At 44.0% G+C, this 21,101-nt stretch overlaps 1 protein-coding gene across 2 annotated transcripts in view; it reads left to right on the top strand.

Annotated features, from left to right (window-relative positions):
• The window catches only part of cep112 (centrosomal protein 112), a 192,122-nt gene extending 174,119 nt beyond the window's left edge, over positions 1–18,003 (top strand). Inside the window, exons 23-26 of one of the 2 annotated variants that reach the window (XM_045720004.1) lie at positions 4,154–4,243; positions 13,949–14,050; positions 17,018–17,082; positions 17,553–18,003. In XM_045720004.1, the coding sequence (XP_045575960.1) occupies positions 4,154–4,243; positions 13,949–14,050; positions 17,018–17,082; positions 17,553–17,556 (261 nt within the window). In that variant the 3' untranslated portion in view covers positions 17,557–18,003. The remainder of the gene's footprint in view (positions 1–4,153; positions 4,244–13,948; positions 14,051–17,017; positions 17,083–17,552) is intronic. The other variant, XM_045720003.1, reaches the window with a different exon arrangement.
• Positions 18,004–21,101: the final 3,098 nt, after the last annotated feature.

Here is a 21,101-nt window from a genome sequence, read left to right as displayed (position 1 = left end):
CTATTCTGTTCTTTTCTCCTATCCTCTTCTCCTGCTATTCTGTTATTTTCTCCTATCCTCTTCTCCTCTGCTATTCTGTTCTTTTCTCCTATCCTCTTCTCCTCTGCTATTCTGTTCTTTTCTCCTATCCTCTTCTCCTGCTATTCTGTTCTTTTCTCCTATCCTCTTCTCCTGCTATTCTGTTATTTTCTCCTATCCTCTTCTCCTCTGCTATTCTGTTCTTTTCTCCTATCCTCTTCTCCTCTGCTATTCTGTTCTTTTCTCCTATCCTCTTCTCCTCTGCTATTCTGTTCTTTTCTCCTATCCTCTTCTCCTCTGCTATTCTGTTCTTTTCTCCTATCCTCTTCTCCTCTGCTATTCTGTTCTTTTCTCCTATCCTCTTCTCCTCTGCTATTCTGTTCTTTTCTCCTATCCTCTTCTCCTGCTATTCTGTTATTTTCTCCTATCCTCTTCTCCTCTGCTATTCTGTTCTTTTCTCCTATCCTCTTCTCCTCTGCTATTCTGTTCTTTTCTCCTATCCTCTTCTCTGCTATTCTGTTCTTTTCTCCTATCCTCTTCTCCTCTGCTATTCTGTTCTTTTCTCCTATCCTCTTCTCCTCTGCTATTCTGTTCTTTTCTCCTATCCTCTTCTCTGCTATTCTGTTCTTTTCTCCTATCCTCTTCTCCTGCTATTCTGTTCTTTTCTCCTATCCTCTTCTCCTCTGCTATTCTGTTCTTTTCTCCTATCCTCTTCTCTGCTATTCTGTTCTTTTCTCCTATCCTCTTCTCCTCTGCTATTCTGTTATTTTCTCCTATCCTCTTCTCCTCCGCTATTCTGTTCTTTTCTCCTATCCTCTTCTCCTGCTATTCTGTTCTTTTCTCCTATCCTCTTCTCCTCTGCTATTCTGTTCTTTTCTCCTATCCTCTTCTCCTCTGCTATTCTGTTCTTTTCTCCTATCCTCTTCTCCTCCGCTATTCTGTTCTTTTCTCCTATCCTCTTCTCCTCCGCTATTCTGTTCTTTTCTCCTATCCTCTTCTCCTCTGCTATTCTGTTCTTTTCTCCTATCCTCTTCTCCTGCTATTCTGTTCTTTTCTCCTATCCTCTTCTCCTCTGCTATTCTGTTCTTTTCTCCTATCCTCTTCTCCTCTGCTATTCTGTTCTTTTCTCCTATCCTCTTCTCCTCCGCTATTCTGTTCTTTTCTCCTATCCTCTTCTCCTGCTATTCTGTTCTTTTCTCCTATCCTCTTCTCCTCTGCTATTCTGTTCTTTTCTCCTATCCTCTTCTCCTCTGCTATTCTGTTCTTTTCTCCTATCCTCTTCTTCTGCTATTCTGTTCTTTTCTCCTATCCTCTTCTCCTGCTATTCTGTTCTTTTCTCCTATCCTCTTCTCCTCTGCTATTCTGTTCTTTTCTCCTATCCTCTTCTCCTCTGCTATTCTGTTCTTTTCTCCTATCCTCTTCTTCTGCTATTCTGTTCTTTTCTCCTATCCTCTTCTCCTGCTATTCTGTTCTTTTCTCCTATCCTCTTCTCCTCTGCTATTCTGTTCTTTTCTCCTATCCTCTTCTCCTCTGCTATTCTGTTCTTTTCTCCTATCCTCTTCTCCTCTGCTATTCTGTTCTTTTCTCCTATCCTCTTCTCCTCTGCTATTCTGTTCTTTTCTCCTATCCTCTTCTCCTCTGCTATTCTGTTCTTTTCTCCTATCCTCTTCTCCTGCTATTCTGTTATTTTCTCCTATCCTCTTCTCCTCCGCTATTCTGTTATTTTCTCCTATCCTCTTCTCCTGCTATTCTGTTCTTTTCTCCTATCCTCTTCTCCTCTGCTATTCTGTTCTTTTCTCCTATCCTCTTCTCCTGCTATTCTGTTCTTTTCTCCTATCCTCTTCTTCTGCTATTCTGTTCTTTTCTCCTATCCTCTTCTCCTCTGCTATTCTGTTCTTTTCTCCTATCCTCTTCTCCTGCTATTCTGTTCTTTTCTCCTATCCTCTTCTCCTGCTATTCTGTTCTTTTCTCCTATCCTCTTCTCCTGCTATTCTGTTATTTTCTCCTATCCTCTTCTCCTGCTATTCTGTTATTTTCTCCTATCTTCTTCTCCTCTGCTATTCTGTTATTTTCTCCTATCCTCTTCTCCTGCTATTCTGTTCTTTTCTCCTATCCTCTTCTCCTCTGCTATTCTGTTCTTTTCTCCTATCCTCTTCTCCTCTGCTATTCTGTTCTTTTCTCCTATCCTCTTCTCCTGCTATTCTGTTATTTTCTCCTATCCTCTTCTCCTCCGCTATTCTGTTCTTTTCTCCTATCCTCTTCTCCTGCTATTCTGTTCTTTTCTCCTATCCTCTTCTCCTCTGCTATTCTGTTCTTTTCTCCTATCCTCTTCTCCTCTGCTATTCTGTTCTTTTCTCCTATCCTCTTCTCCTCTGCTATTCTGTTCTTTTCTCCTATCCTCTTCTCCTGCTATTCTGTTCTTTTCTCCTATCCTCTTCTCCTCTGCTATTCTGTTCTTTTCTCCTATCCTCTTCTCCTCCGCTATTCTGTTCTTTTCTCCTATCCTCTTCTCCTGCTATTCTGTTCTTTTCTCCTATCCTCTTCTTCTGCTATTCTGTTCTTTTCTCCTATCCTCTTCTCCTCTGCTATTCTGTTCTTTTCTCCTATCCTCTTCTCCTGCTATTCTGTTCTTTTCTCCTATCCTCTTCTCCTCTGCTATTCTTCACACAAACCTCTAAAGCCTTGTTCACACTGCAGGCCTTAATGCTCAAATCAGTTTTGTTTTTCCAATCCGTTTTGGAATACTGACTGTCCAAAAAGCAAGTTACAAGTGACAAGATCGGTTCAGACGGCAGTCATTTGGTGACATGGTTATGCTAGTTGTCATAGTAACGACGGGTGTGTGCGCAGTGGTGTAGGCTGATTGGTGTTGATGCTCGTGCTTCCTATCACTCAGAAGTTATCTAGCAAGCTAAGGTGACAACAGTGACTGCCATGGACGTGTCCCAGTTGCTTTGAATGTTCAAAATCATACTGTAAGAACACCTCAAATGATAAGATGATCCAACTTTCAAAACAAGTTGTTTTTGGCAAGCCCCAGCAGTCAACTAGTTCAGGGTTTCCCAAACTCGGCCCCCCCCCCCCGGCCCCCCCATGGCTGAACGTTTTGGTTTTTGTCCTAGCACTACACAGTTAATTCAAATAACCAACTCATCATCAAGCTTTGATTATTTGAATCAGCTGTGTAGTGTTAGGGCAAAAACCAAAACGTTCACCTGAGGAAGGGGGTTCTTGTCAAACTGTCAACAGAGTAGCTAGCAAGCAACAAGATATGCCAAATAACAGTCTAAAAACCACTTCAGCGCAAATTAATCAGATTTGACCGTTCAGACACAAGTCACATGGCCAGGAATCAGATTTATATCTGACTTCAAACCACCTACAAAGGTGGTTTGAAATCTGGCATGAAATATCTGATTCAAGCTTTTTTCAGACTGCATGAAAAGAACAGATTAGAATCTGATATGCCAAAAAATTGGATTTGAGTCACTTCAACCTGCCAATGTGAACAAGGCTTAGTCCTTTATATTCTACCCATAGTTTGGGGATGCAAAATAATACACTGCTTAGATATGGAAGCCTTCCTTTACTGGTATTTATGCCATACAGTAGTTTTTGTATGCCAGCCCAGCAGTACTGTCGGTAGATTCACGGAGGGCATTGTACACCCTGGTAGAATCCCTGGTAAACTGTTTGAATCTCAGGTATCTGGTACCCAACCTACACTCATAATGCAGGTGTAGTGTTCAATGTTCATATCTGAAACTGCACTAATATAATGATCCAAAATGTATTCACAAGAGACGTGTGTGTGATGTTTAAAGCCCATACAGTTAACAGTAGTTAATTCCCTGTGTGCCTCTCTCTCTATCTCCTTGTGAATGACTCTGGGTAATGAGCCCAGCTTTCCAATAATGACTGTCACCACTTTATCATTAGCCTTTTAATACACTGTTAATCTGAGAATCACATCTCTCTTTCTGCCTTCTTTTTCATCTCTCACTCTCTATCATTTGTCATTTATCTCTGTCCTCTTTCTTTCTTTCTCTCTTTTTTTAAACTTTGTTCTCCAATCACTCTCTCTCTTTCCTATTATCCCTTGTTCAAATGCGCTCTCCCTTTTCTGTCTCTCTAGGTTCTGCAGGAGAAGGTGGAGAATCTCCAGAGGCAGCTGCACTCCTCCGAGAAGAAACTGCTGAACAAAGAGTTAGAGAACCAGGAGCAGGTAACAGATTCCCTCTTCTCACCTTCAACCCTCAACTTCACCCCCTCATCCCTCAGACTCACCCCTCAACTTCACCCCCTCATACCCTCAGACTCACCCCTCAACCCTCAACTCCCCCCCCAACCTTCAACTTCACCCCTCAGACTTACCCCTCAACAACTTCACTCGTCAGTCTCACCCCCAACCATTAGCCTCACTCCCAACCCTCTGCATCACCCCAACCCTCTACCTCACCCCTCAGCCTCACCCATGTACCTCACCCACTCTACTTAAATCCTCTACTTCACCCCTCTACCTCAACCCCCTTCCTCAACCTTCAGTTTCACCCCCTGCTCCAGTTCACACCCCCCATAGAACAGAAACAGGACTTTTTTCTCCTCTCTCCTCTTCCTCTCTCGCCCCTCTATTCTTCCCAACCCCTAGTTCAGAGGCAGAGATTTTCCAAATTCCTCGAGATCCGGCTTCAAAAGCCAGCACTGTGGGGCAGGAATGTTCAGAGGGAATCCTGAACCACCGCACACACACAGACACACACCAGCCCCAGAGCCATGGCCCCTGTGAGCTCTGTAATCACAGGTCTGCTTTGACCTTGACACACATGGAGAAGAAAGGCAGTAATCACCACGTAGCAGGCTGGCTGGTGGTCTCTCTGTCTCTGGCTGGGCCTGTGTACCTCCAGGCTCTTATGTACCAATGGAGACAACTCTTGGTCCTGGGGAGCCGCCCAGTGACCCTTACACACACTTTGCTGGAACCGCTCCATGTCGGACGGACATAAATCTCCCCAGAATGGGTCAGTGGTGCTAGGGTAGTAGGGCCACCAGCCGGTGGGTTGACCCAGTCCTAGAGGCTTTTTCCTCTCACCCGACTTAGTTAAAAGGACAGGTTCTTAACCTAAACTTCTGCAAGGTGAACTTTTTCCAAGGTTGTACAGACTTTCATTATGCAAATCGTCAAAGGTGTGTTAGGCGTGTACGATTCTCCATTGAACATGAGTTTAGTCTAGGACCAAACTCAATCTGAGTCAGGGAGACTGGCCTATAACTATGTCTAAAGTGAATTCATTCCTATCGGCTTCACTGAGATTGTGTTTACCTGGTGGTCTGTGTCTGACTGGAGATGGGCCCTCTCAGTGTAGTGATAGTGAGACTCTGTTCTCTATACCTCCTTACGAGAAGAGAGAGAGAGGCTCTCAGAGGCTGGTGTGTTCCATGTGTGTTCGTGTGTGTGTTTTTCGCATGTCTGTGTGTGTGTGTCTGTGCTAATAAAACCTGAGGCCTACTAGCTCACTAACTCTCTCTGCCTCCTTACAGTGATATTGCCCAAGTTTATCTGCCAAGACATGTCTTTGTAATCTGATCTCACACGCTAAAACAGCTTCTCTGCCCAAGACTTCACACAGATGTTTCCTGCCTGCCTCTTCCAGAGCCCTCTGACTCCCCGCTGTAAAATGGCGGCTCGGCTGCCTCGGTGAGGTTCAGTCTATCTGAAGACAATCAAAAGTACACTGGTTATTTACAGATCAATCAGCCGCTGGTGTTGTGCAGTTCACTGCACTAGTAACTAACCCATCCTGGATTGTAGCACTTCACACAGATCTGTTCCCTTTTCTTATCGCTCTTCCTCTTTTTAGTCACTTCTCTGTGAAGCTCTTTATTTTTTTCAAGGCAGCGAAGCGTTTTTGAATTCAAAGCGATTCTCAACGAACTCTCAGAGTGCAACTGAGAGATGTGGAGGCGCAAACTTTGTGAGCAGCGTGGTTTTTGATGTACCCCCTTGTATCTGACAAGGTTTTTGTCACTCTAGAATCTTCCAACAGCGAGCACCACCCACCACCCCCCCCATCGTCATTAGCATAACTCAAGCTACGTGGCAAACTTCATTTGAATGTTCAAAGTGTCAACACCGTGTTTCTTTCGTCTGGCAGCTGTCAAAAACCTTGGTGTGTGACAGACAGTATCAAGCGCTGGGGGAAAGTCAAAACCACCAGCACAATCTAAAGACTATATATAGATGAAATGTTGTCATTTTAAGAGGAAAGGAGGAGAACAAGTTAAAAGACTTCTGCTTCTCTCAGGAGCTTCAAAATGGAATCTAACGCTTCATCAGGAACAACAAAAAACTCCTATTTTCCTTTTAAAAGAGGGTGGAGATGAAACCGATGTCTCTGTGTGGAAAGTCAGATTGTTCCTCTCACTCTCTCTCTCTGATGGATGCTTTGGAGAACAGTTGCACTGTTTTACATCCTGAGTCTGTCAATGGCCAAAACCTGGCGCCTAGGTTTGATCAGCCACTGTCTTCAAAGGTTCCTTACATCTGTGTGATCGGCGAGGAGCCTCTTTAAAAGCCTCCTCTCCTCACATCCCTCCATCCACCTGTCTAAAGACAAAACAGGCCTTTACTGTACAGAGAGGGATTCAGAAAGAGAGAGATGAAGCGATATAATAAATGAGTTATTAAACAGCCTGTGAGAAACAGAACTGAAAGAAAGAGTGTTGTCTCTCAGAAAAAGGCTTCCATATTCAGCTGGAGTGTTCGATGTGATCCTTCAGTCAACTCGGGAGATTCAGTGAATTTCAATTCACTATCGGTCACCTGCTCTCACCACCCTGAGCCCCAGACTGCTTACCATCCCAGATCCCACCGCTGCCACCAAGTTTTGCAGTTGAAATGGAATTGACCTGGTTCTGACTGATGTCATTGACTTCTATTCCATCCATATGTGTTGAATGACATTCCACAAGTGGAAAAATAGTTCACTAGGTCCTTTGTCTGACCTACTGTAGTGTAGCATCTACGTCTGGGTTACCATAGCTAGCGTGTATTAGCCACAACAAAGGTGCTGCCATAGAAATGGCTGCTCTGCCTCTCCACCCCCGCACATTGCCCAGTAAACCAGGACAACCAACGCCTTGGTGAGACATGCATTAGCCTTATAATCACTAAAGCTTTGTTTCCAAGGCACTCCCCAGTTGTTTATAGATCAGTGTATATGAGCTGTGTATATATCTACCCATCCTCAGGCCTACAGTGGTTCCTCCTTTAAAAGTTGTGAGCTTACACCGCGGGACTTAGAGGTACCAGCGTCACGGCGTCATTGCTCCAGACCACCACAAAGGGGAGTTAGAGCATTCATTATGCATTTGGGTCGCAAGGTTTTCATATGACCAATCATATCGAGTGGTTCCAATGACGAATTTGACGCGAGCCACCCATCCCTGGGGATTTCTTCAACAAAGATGGCTGACAAAACATTACAGTGGAACCAAATGTAAGTAGTTATAACGTCATAACGAGTCAAGCAAAACATGTACAATTGAGAGGAATATGTTAGTTAATGTAGAGACAAACGTTTGTGCATATTTTTGTCATGAAGTTCATTTACGAAAATCGCTATTTAGCAAGTCATCTGACTAGCTAACATTGGCCAGCTAGCTAGCTAGTGTTATGACAGGAGAATTAATTTGTAATTAATGTTGGTTAATGTTTTAGGGACTTCTGAGAAAACCAGCAAACCAGGCTTTCGTCTTGTGAAACAGTGGATATGAAGAATCTAGCTAGCTAAAGCATTTACTGCAAATTGAGTAAGCTTGCCTTGCAATGCAGCTGAAGTAACATAGCTAGCTAACTAAACTCAGAAAAAAGAAACGTCCTGTTTCTGTGTTTATTTTCAGCAAACTTAACATGTGTAAATATTTGTATGAATATAAGATTCAACAACTGAGAAATAAACTGAACAAGTTCCACAGACATGTGACTAACATAAATGGAATAATGGAATAATGTCAAAAGTAAGAGTCAGTATCTGGTGTGGCCACCAGCTGCATTAAGTACTGCAGTGCATCTCCTCCTCATGGACTGCACCAGATTTGCCAGTTCTTGTTACCCCACTCTTCCACCAAGGCACCTGCAAGTTCCCAGACATTTCTGGGGGGATTGGCCCTAGCCCTCACCATCCGATCTAACAGGTCCCAGACGTGCTCAATGGGATTGAGATCCGGGCTCTTTGCTGGCCATGGCAGAACACTGACATTCCTGGCTTGCAGTGATTCACACACAGAACGAGCAGTATGGCTGGTGGCATTGTCATGCTGGAGGGTCATGTCAGGATGAGCCTGCAGGAAGGGTACCACATGAGGGAGGAGGATGTCTTCCCTGTAACGCATAGCGTTGAGATTGCCTGCAATGACAACAAGCTCAGTCCGATGATCAAGTGACACACTGCCCCAGACCATGACGTCCCCTCCACCTCCAAATCGATCCCGCTCCAGAGTACAGGCCTCGGTGTAACGCTCATTCCTTCGACGATAAACGCAAATCCGACCATCACCCCTGGTGAGACAAAACCGCAACTCGTCATTGAAGAGCACTTTTTGCCAGTCATGTCTGGTCCAGCAACGGTGGGTTAGGCAACGTTGTTTCCGGTGATGTCTGGTGAGGACCTGCCTTACAACAGGCCTACAAGCCCTCAGTCCAGCCTCTCTCAGCCTATTGCGGACAGTCTGAGCACTGATGGGGGGATTGTGCGTTCCTGGTGTAACTCGGGCAGTTGTTGTTGCCATCCTGTACCTGTCCCGCAGGTGTGATGTTCGGATGTACCGATTCTATGCAGGTGTTGTTACACGTGGTCTGCCACTGCGAGGACGATCAGCTGTCCATCCTGTCTACCTGTAGCGCTGTCTGCGGCGTCTCTCAGTACGGACATTGCAATTTATTGCCCAGGCCACATCTGCAATCCTCATGCCTACCTGCAGCATGCCAAAGACACGTTCATGCAAATGAGCAGGGACCATGGGCATCTTTCTTTTGGTGTTTTTAAGTGTCAGTAGAAAGGCCTCTTTAGTGTCCTAAGTGTTCATAACTGACCTTAATTGCCTACCGCCTGTAAGCTGTTAATGTCTTAATGACCATTCCACAGGTGCATGTTCATTAATTGTTTATGGTTCATTGAACAAGCATGGGAAACAGTGTTTAAACCCTTTACAATGAAGATCTGTGAAGTTATTTCGATTTTTACGAATTATCTTAGAAAGACAGAGTCCTGGAAAAGAGTTTATTTATGTATTTGCTTATTGTGTAGTGGAGGATAAAAATAACTGAATGCCTATGGATGTGTAGCTAGCTACAGTATGTAGCCGATCTGTGTATGGACCCTAAAACGTTAGGTTCTGAACTAATATTCAAACCAATCTATGAACCTCAGCTATCATAGTTGTTGTATCAACTTCAAGTCTGAATGGCATTAATGAAGCCTATGGATAAAGTATAATATAATAACTTTGTGGCAAGGATGCAAGTCCTGAATACATGTACTGTAGTTATTACCACGCATGAGATTCCCACATTGTAGCCTGTACATTTGAATATATTCACTGATCATGTCCTCTTTCTTGGGAAATAAAGGTATGAATCTCTGAGACATTCTTTTTCAGTCATATCATACTCCATTATTTGAATGATGCCGTGTCTGCATGTATGTGTTACAATTATACACTTCAACAGTGTTTACCACTTCTGCTCCTGGGACATCAATGATTACACATTTAACTATGCAATAGACTAGAAACATGATTTATTTGTAATTCATATATACAGAAGAAAAAACTATGCATATCTAACTCCCTTCATCTGCATTAATCTGAGGACACAGGATAGTATTTCAATGAGTTGCTAAATTTCAACCAGTGGAGAATGTGAAATGCTTTATTGAAAGAAGTTCATTACCCAGGTGTTATAAATACATAATACATGCATTATAATTAGGAGAATTGACGATGACGGGACTGGCTTCCTTTCTCACATCAAAACATACCTGCAGACGAGAGACAGATGGAGAGAGAGAGCATGATTAAGCCTTGTTTTTTTTATTCTAACACGGTCAGTCATCATAATCATCAGGAGGTGAAATGCAAAACTGACCTTGGATCATTAACTCTGGGACTACTACATCTCTGTCTGTATTTCAATGTAAGCATCTCTTTAATAATACTTCCTGTTTTCCCGACCAAGTGACCTCTTGCATATGATCATGCTGTGCCCTCTGTGTCAGCCAGTTCAGATGCGGGAGGGGTTCACCAAAACAGCTGATATAACCTAGAGGATTTAGGGAGAAGGGGGAGAGGGATGAAGTGAAGAAGAGAGACTGTTATTGTGTGTGTGTGGTCTCACCTGGTGTCCACACTAAGTGGCTACAGAGTACTTTATGCTGAAAACAGACACATGGGGACAAACAATAGAAGATAATGTCAATAGAAGATACTGTATGTGACGCAGACACCTATTGGAGTGTACCTGAAACATTTAAATATAGAGGGCTATGTGTCTCACTACTTGGTTATTGCAAGGCTAACCCCCATGGAAATCATAACTTGGAAGCAACAGATAGTCCAGTGAAAATGGTTTATGTGGTGTAAATCTGAAAATTAGCAGCTGACATCTTAAGGGTTTTTAAATTAATGCATGTGAGACAGCTTCCATGTACCACAAGACAGGCAGAGATGAAGAGAGAAAAAGAACACAGAACAGTTTAATTACCTCTACTTATGGACACTTTTGCCAGCAGTAAAGCTTCCACGGCATGTTCCTCGGGACAGTGAACATACATCTGGCAATATCTACATTTTCGACCCCTTGATCAGCTTAGCATAGTAGGAAACTGTATTATGAAAAGTGTGTGTGTGTGTGTATATATATATATATATATATATATATATATATATATATATAATTATTATATAATTATATATATTATTTTTTTTACATGAATCAGACTTGTATTAGAGTACTCTCTTTTCAAACAGGCAGTACATTCAGCTCACGTCTTACCTAGCAGGGGACAACACAATTAAGCACTGCAGTGTTCCGCTAACGGGCGCTATTCGGCTAAGTCCACCTGCAGCCATTACATCGCATTACATAGCATTCCAGCTACAGAGCAGATCCTCAATAATGTGATCTAGAGCTATTTGTGTCTGTCCTACAGTACAACGCCTAGGCTAACGATGATCTAATACAGCTGTCTGAAACGTCATTAGGCTGGCGGCCAGGTAGACATGTCTATTATACAGTATACCCTCTTGCTGTCAGACAAGAAAAGTGAAGGAGTAATATCTTACCCCCTAGGAGATCTTTTTCGCTCATCCCCTCTTCCTTTCTTGCTTTCTTTATCTCTATTTTTTGTTTTACCTCTACCTCTCTTTCTCATCATCTCTCTTGTCCTCTCTCTCTCTTGTCCTCTTTCTCTCTCGTCCTCTCCCTCTCTCTCGCCTCTCTCTCTCTCTCTCGTCCTCTCCCTCTCTCTCTCGTCCTCTCCCTCTCTCTCTCGTCCTCTCCCTCTCTCTCTCGTCCTCTCTCTCTCTCGTCCTCGCTCTCTCTCGTCCTCGCTCTCTCTCTCTCGTCCTCGCTCTCTCTCGTCCTCTCTCTCTCGTCCTCTCTCTCTCGTCCTCTCTCGTCCTCTCTCTCTCGTCCTCTCTCGTCCTCGCTCTCTCTCTCTCGTCCTCGCTCTCTCTCTCTCGTCCTCGCTCTCTCTCTCTCGTCATCGCTCTCTCTCTCTCGTCCTCTCTCGCTCTCGTCCTCTCTCTTGCTCGTCCTCTCTCTTTCTCTCGTCCTCTCTCGTCCTCGCTCTCTCTCTCTCGTCCACGCTCGTCCTCTCTCTCGTCCTCTCTCTCTCGTCCTCTCTCTCTCTCGTCCACGCTCGTCCTCTCTCTCGTCCTCTCTCTCTCGTCCTCTCTCTCTCGTCCTCTCTCTTTCTCTCGTCCTCTCTCTTTCTCTTGTCCTCTCTCTCATCCTCTCGCTCTCTTTCTGCTCCCTCTCTAGTACTCATAGTTATTAAATGAAACATTCATGGCCTGTCTACTTTGATTAGTCTCAAGCCTGTGAGTAGAGGCTCCAGTCCACCCTGCAGTGTAGCCCGGTGAATACTAGTTACCCTGAATCTGATCTATGGGACGGAAAACGGAGAGGGAGTTGTCAGGAGGGCGCTAGTCATTTAGATTGAAGTGTGTATATCCCTTACTGCTGTGGTAACTTAAATACAGCACTGTACGTACTGTACATGCATTAAGAATGCAGCCAAGGAACTTGAATGGAAAGCTTGCAAAGAATCCCAATACTTTTACATTGGATGTGGCTTATGAGGACAGTGATCATTTGACCGTTGTTTGGTGTTTTTTGGTCTTGAGTGTTTTGTCTGGGCGCCATCTTGTTATGACTGCCTCCCTCTCAGGGGTTCTACACATATTTTTTTAACTTGTTGGCACCCCAAATTACAGCCTGTAAAACATTTTTTTTTTTTATACGTTTGAAAATGTTCATTCTCAAATTATCCATGGCTCCCTTTCTCACGGCGGAAAGGAGGGAAAAAAAGTACATTGATGGACTTTCTCTCCTGATGATGTTATTGGCCCGACACTTTTAAATGAGGTGGGAGGGAGAACATTTTGGGCTAAGTGGCAAAGGCCTAATCTACTGCACACTGTGCTGAGACAAAAAGAGCTGTTCTGTGTTGGGATCATTTATACTCTCCCCCTTTGAAGTGCGTCCCAATCCCTTTCATTGTGCCCCTGAAAGATTAATTACAGAAAACCAGATCAATCAGTTAAATCCACAACAGGAAAATTATTTTTGGAAAACCAATTTTCTACTACTAGACCTCTCTCTCTCTTGCTCTCTCTCTCGCTCTCTCAAACTGAATATCTAAAGAAAAATAAAGAGGAAATAACTGGACTATGGCATGCTAAAAACTTCATGGTAGGAATAGTTTGGGGCTCTCCCTAGTTATCAATCGATCAAATGTCTTTATAACGTCCCTTTTACATTAGCAGATGTCACCAAGTGCTTATACAGAAACCCAGCCTAAAGCCCCAAACAGCAGTCAATGCAGATGTAGAAGCACAGTGGCTAGGAAAAACTCCCTAGAAAGGTAGGAACCTAGGAAGAAACCTAGAGAAGAACCAGGCTCTGAGGGGTGGCCAGTCCTCTTCTACCCACAGAGAATGTAGTCACGTTACGACCAGGCCCTAGTTTTAGGCTATTACAGGCCAGAGTTCTTCCTGGTCAGGTCACATGGTCAGGAATAACTCCTGTAGATTCCACAAGCACCAACTCCATACCAAACCTCTCAGTTTGTCATTACAGCATGTCTGCCTACTGAACGTTCAGTACATGCACTGTGTGTGTTTGTGGGCATGGAGGAATGGCTAACCAAATGTTTTAAACTTTGTAATCAGACTATGGTTTTCTCCAGTGTAATTTAGCTCCAGACAGCCCTCTCTGTGCCCGACATAGGGAGGGCTGGTGTGTTTGATGTGTTCTGTCTGTTCTTTCAAACCCAGCTGGGCCTGGTTCTAAAAGTCAAGCGTGGTCAATTCTGGTCCTGGAGGGAAGTAAATGTCGGCTCAAGCCCAGATTTATTAAGACACCTGATTCAGATAATGATGGTCTCTAACATTAATATGGTGATTAGTTCATTTGAATGATGTGTGTTAACCCTTAGGGTAAGCTACTGCATACCCTAAGGGTTAAGCTGAGTTGGCCACATGTGGTCTATGGTGACCGTGATCTTTTTATTAGCCAATAGGGGGCGATGTGTGTATAATTACTCTTTGAACAATTAATAGAAGCTCTTGTCCAGAGCCACTTCCGATATGTTTATTGAACCACATCCTCTCTGTCTTCCTTTTCTTCCTTCTCTTCCTCTCCCTGCAGGTGACGGTGGTGCTTCAGGAGTGTGCGATGAAAATGAAAGGGCTGATGCCAGCTGAGCTGCGACAGGAGCTGGAGGACACCATCTCCTCTCTCAAGTCTCAGGTAGGAACAAGTCCTGCATGGGGCACTATACACAGGACACACACAGCCTATAGCTAACTCACCAAATTCAACTAATCCACATATCAACTAACTATCAAGATCTTGGTTAGTTGATTCATGTGTTAGTGACCTAGAGTTGTTGACCCCTATATGGAGTAATACAAACAAAGGTCCCTGTAACTGGGCAATACACTCCATACCTCACCTTATAGACCTGCTTTCCTTTTCAGTGTTTCTTCAGATACCAACTATGAACAGTTTTCCTTTGCTGCCATTTTCTTTTCTGCTTTCCTCCCTCTCTCTACATATTGATAGAAACCATCCCAGACTGAACCCACACATAGTCTCAGTGTGAGTGTCAGCATTGTTTGTTTGATTCCTTGGCTGTGACGAGGGGATATGATATGGTGGTGTAGACCAGACACCAGAGCCCATAGACATGGCTTTGGACCGGTCCACTTTGAAGCTCCCTCTCTTTCTCTAGGCTCCATCAGATCACACACAATTATTATTATCAATTACACATTAATACTGCCGCCCAGCCGCCGCGGACAGTCTCCTATTAGTTTAACTGGGCCTTGTTCGACAAGAAAACTGTGGTGGGCGGCGGGAGGGAGGGAAATTTCGAATGTAAACAATAGGCCTTTCTGTGTCGGGCTGTGGTGGAGCGGGCTGAGGGAGAGGGGGGCTCCACTAACCAACCACAACAACAACATTTGGAGGGGGCCCGCATTTCTAAACTCAAACTGGCCCCAACGCCTGGCTGCTTTGGATAGCTCCGGCTGGATCTCTTTCCAGTCCTGCCGCCACAAACCTCTACCATCGGATATGTTTATACGGTGTAATTCACGACCAGAACGGCCTCCCTTTTCATTGAGGATGTCTTGGGTTTTTCACATTACGACGCATTATTTTACTGAAAGAACGAGTGACTCCATGGCATCCGACCGCAGTTCCGTTTCTGCATACTGGTGCTGTTACTCTGAAAGCAGCAGCGCCGCCTCTCCAAATGAAACGCTAAATCTGTTCCTGAGGTTTCCATCCAAGAGAATGGAATGTACCATTGAGTTCCAGTACAGTAGTTACACATCAATGAATATTATAACCTTTTTGTTTCAGTTGATCTAAAGAGAAGGATTTTTATTTGTTGTGAAACACAGTAGTATGTACAGTGCCTATAGAAAGTCTACAGCCCCCTTCAAACTTTTCACCTTTTGTTGCCTTATAGCCTGGAGTAAAATGCATTCAAATAGTTGTTTTTCTCCATTGATCTACACATCCTACCCCACAACTTCCAAGTGAAAAAAATTGAAAATCGATACAAAATAAAACTGAAATATCTTGGTTGTAGAAGTCTCCACCGCTTTCTAATAGCAATCCTAAATTAGCTCAGGTGTAACCAGTCACCTTCAAAATCACACACACCAAGTTAATTGGCCTCCACCTGTGTTAAATTGTAGTGATTCACATGATTTCAGGATCAATTCAGCAGTCCCTGTAGGTTCTGGGTATAAAAAAATTCTAAGGCCTGAATATCCCTTGGAGCACGGTCAAGACGATTATTAAGAAGTACAGTAGAAGGTGTATGGCACCACCAAGACCCAGACTTTTTGACCTAAATGCAAGCGTTACTTTTGGCTCAAACCCAATACCCATCATACCTGCAAACCCATTACCCAAAGAACACCGTCCCTACTGTGAAGCATGGTGGTGGTAGCATCATGTTATGGGGATGTTTTTCAGCGGCAGGTTCTGGGAGACTAGTCAGGATCAAGGGAAAGATGAACAGAGCAAAGTACAGAGAGATCCTCACTTTTCTCACTTATCAAGATAGAAGGGGCAATGAATGGAGCAATGTACAGAAAAGTCCTTGAAAACCTGCTACCCTCTGCAAGAAAGCTGAAACTGGGATGGAAGTTCCCCTTTTCAGCATGACAACAACCTGAAGCACACAGCCAAAGCTATAGTGGGGTGATTAAGGTATAAAAAGGTAAATGTCCTTGAGTGGCCCAGTCAGAGCCCCCACCTAAATTTCATTAAAAATGGTGACACAACTTGAAGATTGCTGTCCATCAATGCTCCCAAAGGAGCTTGACAGAGCTTGAACAGTTTTATAAAGAAGAATGGTCAAATATTGCCAAATCTAGATGTGCAAAGTTGGTTGAGACCTATCCCAACAGACTCTGCTGTAATTGCTGCCAAAGGTGCTTCCACCAAGTATTAACTCAGGGGGGTGGAGACATGCCCAATTATGATATTTAAGTTTTGTATTTTTAATATATCCTTTTTTTCACTATAAAATAATATCTTTAAGTGTGGAGTATGGTGTGTAGATATATTTTTTAAATGCATGAAACTGAGGCACTGACAAAGAAAATGTGAAAAAGTTGAAGGGGGTGTAGACTTTCTATAGGCACTGTATGTAGTTAATTAAGGCCTGATACTGCCTCGTCTAACCCTTTGGAAGTGAACTCTTTCACTGTATGAAGTTAAGGCCTGATACTGCCTCGTCTAACCCTTTGGAAGTGAACTCTTTCACTGTATGAAGTTAAGGCCTGATACTGCCTCGTCTAACCCTTTGGAAGTGAACTCTTTCACTGTCCCCCTGAAGTAGTAGTGGACTAGCTTTACTGACCCCATGTCTTGGATTCTCATGGTTTCACTACTGTATCAAAATCCTAACCTCTCACCTATAATCTCACTCAGTCGCCTTATTCCCTAGCCCCCTACTCCCATATGAATTACTCCCTAGCCCCCTACTCCCCTATGAATTACTCCCTTCAACCCCTACTCCCCCCTACTCTCCAACGCTTGCCCCCTATTGCCTTAACCATTTTCCCCCTAACCTTTTCTATCTCAACCCCTTCTCTATCACTCTACTCCTATACCCTCTTACTGATCCCCTACTGTGCATTGACCCCTGACCCCCACTGTGTGTGTTGACCCCTTACTCTTTGTTGGCTGCAGGTGAACTTCCTCCAGAAGAGAGCTTCTGTGTTACAGGAGGACCTGGATGCCTGTCACAGCAGGAGGTAAATGTCCTGTAACGTGACTGTGATCGAGGCCTGGCGGTGGAAGCCTTTGATGTCTCGTCCATCCATCATGCTGTCAGAGACACTGGATGTGTTTATGGAAAGCATCTATACATACCCTGTGATGAGAGGGGCCATTCAAATAGTCTGCTGCTCCCACCTGGGACGATGCTGTGATCTATCTGGGTGAACATAGGAGGCGTCGGAGTCACTCAAATTACACCACCCAAACCCAACTCAGTCATTTCATTTACTACATTGATTTGACAGGGACAATGCACATCAATCAATATTTCTGTAAATGTGCCAGATTTTCCATCTGTAGTCCCAGGCAGGTAGTGAATCTTCTCTATCCTCTTAGGGTAATAAAATAGACTGTTGAGAGATGTGAAGTTCATGAAACATGACATGTGCTTAAACAACCCTCCCTTTTCTCTCCTGTCCTAAACCCCTCCCCTCACCCAATATAGGTAACCATGGACTGTTCTTCCCTTGGCCACGCCCATTATCCAGACATCAAGAATAAAACTGTCTATCAGATGTGAGAATCATCGCCACAGTTACCAGGCATCACACATCTGTCATGCCATGGGTGCACCAATCAGTTGTGCCAGTTATGTTGGCCACACCCACACTGTTTTTAACCACTATGGATTTGTACATATTTATTCACTGTCAGATTTTTTTTCACATTCACCGTTGGAAATGTATAATTTTGCATAACTTTTTGTGGATGTTTAATGTGCGTACTATCCATACATACACTATATATACAAAAGTATGTGGACACCCATTTAAATGAGTGGATTCTGCTATTTCAGCCACACCCATTGCTGGCAGGTGTATCAAATCTAGCACACAGCCATGCAATCTCCATAGAGAAACATTGGCAGTAGAATGGCCTTACTGAAGAGCTCAGTGACGTTCAACAATTCAGTTTGTCAAATTTCTGCCCTGTTAGAGCTGCCCTGTTCAACTGTAAGTGATGTTATTGTGAAGTGGAAAGATCTAGGCGCAACAACTGCTCAGCCACAAAGTGGTAGGCCACACAAGCTCCCAGAACGGGACCGCCGAGTGCTGAAGTGCGTTGCATGTTCTTTGGGAGCTTCATGAAATGAGTTTCCATGGTCGAGCAGCCACACACAAGATCACCATGCGCAATGCCAAGCGTCGGCTGGAGTGGTGTAAAGCTCGCCGTCATTGGACTCTGGAGCAGTGGAAACGCGTTCTCTGGAGTGATGAATCACGCGTCACCATCTTGCAGTCCAACGGACGAATTTGGTTTGGGGGTTGCCAGGAGAACGCTACCTGCCCCAATGCATAGTGCCAACTGTAAAGTTTGGTGGAGGAGGAATAATGGTCTGGGGCTGTTTTTCATGGTTCAGGCTCCTTAGTTCCAATGAAGGGAAATCTTAATACTACAGCATACAATGACATTCTAGACAATTGTGTGCTTCCAACTTTGTGGCAACAGTTTGGGGAAGGCCCTTTCCTGTTTCACCATGACAATGCCCCTGTGCACAAAGCGAGGTCCATACAGAAATGGTTTGTTGAGATCGGCGTGGAAGAACTTGACTGACCTGCACAGAACCCTGACCTCAACCACATCAAACACCTTTGGGATGAATTGGAACGCTGACTGCGAGCCAGACCTAATTGCCCAAATCAGTGCCTGACCTCACTAATGCTCTTGTGGCTGAATGGAAGCAAGTCCCTGCAGCAATGTTCCAACATCGAGTGGAAAGCCTTACCAGAAAACTGGAGGCTGTTCTAGCAGCAAAGGGAGGACCAACTCCATAACTCCATATTAATTCCCATGATTTTGGAATGAGATGTTCGACAAGCAGGTGTCCACATACTTTTGATCATGTAGTGTATGTTGCTTTTTGTGATTCCATATGACATACTTCAAAATCAAGTTTTATACTGAATGTACATGCCGAATGCATTGTTTTATTAAAGTAATTTTTTCATCATATTAATTTGTTTTATTGTCAATGAACACATCATTTCTCATCTTAACAGTGTTTGATCCCATATGTAATAAAACTATTGTATTCTTTTTGAGTTGACACAACCTCAGCTTGCATGCCAGAGACCTTGAATCTTCATTGAATCCCATTGGAGCGTGCCAGCCGTTTTCTATTCTGAACAGTAGTTCTGTTGTATTGGGGGTTTGTGGTTGGTGCAGATAGAGACCTCTGGTAGTAATGGTGGAACATCCAGCCAAACAGAACAGTAGTTTAGTAGTGTTTCTGATTCCACAGTAGCATGACATGACTCTGGCTTATACCATTGTCTCCACTGGAAACCCATGATGACCTCAGACGTTCCTGTCCATTAAATGGCAGCTGTTTGTGGCATTGCTGTATTTAAGCAGTCCCCCCTAGTCAAATAAAATAACACAATGGTTTTTAATAACATGAAAACAACTAGTACTATTACTACTTTTCAAACTCCCGTCACAAGTAGATGCTTCAAGATTTAAGAATAAGGACTGTGCAAGCGCAATCTTTTGTGAACAGACACAGCATAAACATTGCTACTGCATAGCGGGTTTGATTGAATTCCAGGCCAAGTCTCAGATGCCTGCAGAGCGAGGCAGGTAAGGATGATAACGTGTGTGTGTTTAGGGAGAGGCCTGTATAGTTTACCACTCTTATTACGTATCATATTATGCTGGACAAGGAGGAATGTTTGGGTTTCGATGCTGGCCGGTTCAAGGGAATCCTCATTTCCTGGAAGAAGACGGGTTAGGTTTGAGGCATTATTATGATGTTCCAAAACAGCAGATTTCATTTCAAACAAACCCTGCTACCCCATTAGCATTGGAATTGCTTTTCTTGTACGCGTGCTGTTGCGCACTTCCTCAAATCCCCATTGTCCGTGACCTGCTCTACGGTTTCCAAGCGTAACACTACACCACTCCGTATTTATTTTATGTGCTGATTCTGCTGCCTGGGCAGAGAGAGAGAGAAACATTCACACCGACAGGAACAGGAATTTAGTCTTTGGGCACCAAGCCTTTGTAGAGTCGGTTGTGGAAGGAGAGCACGGAGGACTCTCATTCCACAACAGTTGCATCCTAAGACAGTACTAGGACCCCTGGGGGTACTTGGCCTATCCACAGGGTGTACTTGAGAAGACTCAATCGACCATTGACTTCTTGGTAAAATGCACATGAGGGGTACTTCAGGGGTGCTCCGGGCAGAGCAAATTCAGTTGGTGTACAGTAACAAAAGGTTGGGAACCACTATCCTAAGAGAACGTGTGTGTGTCACGACACCGTAACAGTGTGACCCTTCTGTATGAGATGTGCTAGCAGAGAAGCTGGGGTTGATGGGTGGTTGGAGGTTCGGGGTGTGTTTGGGAAGAATGGAGTCAATGGTTTTGGATGTGAAGGTGTGTATTTAGGTTGTCTGAATGAGCTCAGCTTTAGGGTGTGTGTGTGTGTGTGTTCATCACTACAGACCCTGGTTCGATTCCAGGCTGTATCACAACCGGACGTGATTGGGAATCCCATAGGGCAGTGCACAATTGGCACTGCGTCGTCCGGGTTAGGTTTTTGCCGGGGGAGGCCGTCATTGTAAATAAGAATTTGTTCTTAACTGACTCGCCTAGTTAAATAAAGGTTGAATACAAAATAACTCAGGCTTTGCATGAGGCCCAGGCTGGAGCATTGGAGCTAAAGGTCAGAAGAGGAAGTGACCCCAGATTCGCTCATTTACATTTAGGATGCATCTCAATAGTTTAAAGTAACTTTCATCTACATTGATGTGAATGGACTAGACAGGTGTCAAATTCCTGATAGACATTCCACCATATTATCTTATGTCATACTGTGTTCCAACAAGTCACTTCAGACTGTTGAGATGCCAAGAATGTACTCCTTTATATCTGTCTGTACATAAAAGAACTGGGAGTACCTTTATGACACTTCTTCCACACAGCCAACCCAACTGCATAGATCAAAGGTCTTCCTCCTCTCCTCCCTCCTCTCTGTGTTATCTCCCCATCAG

This window comes from Salmo salar, chromosome ssa06 (assembly GCF_905237065.1).
Source record: "Salmo salar chromosome ssa06, Ssal_v3.1, whole genome shotgun sequence".
In the NCBI taxonomy this organism is placed as follows: Eukaryota; Metazoa; Chordata; class Actinopteri; order Salmoniformes; family Salmonidae; genus Salmo; species Salmo salar.
This window is presented reverse-complemented; position numbering and strand designations above follow the sequence as displayed.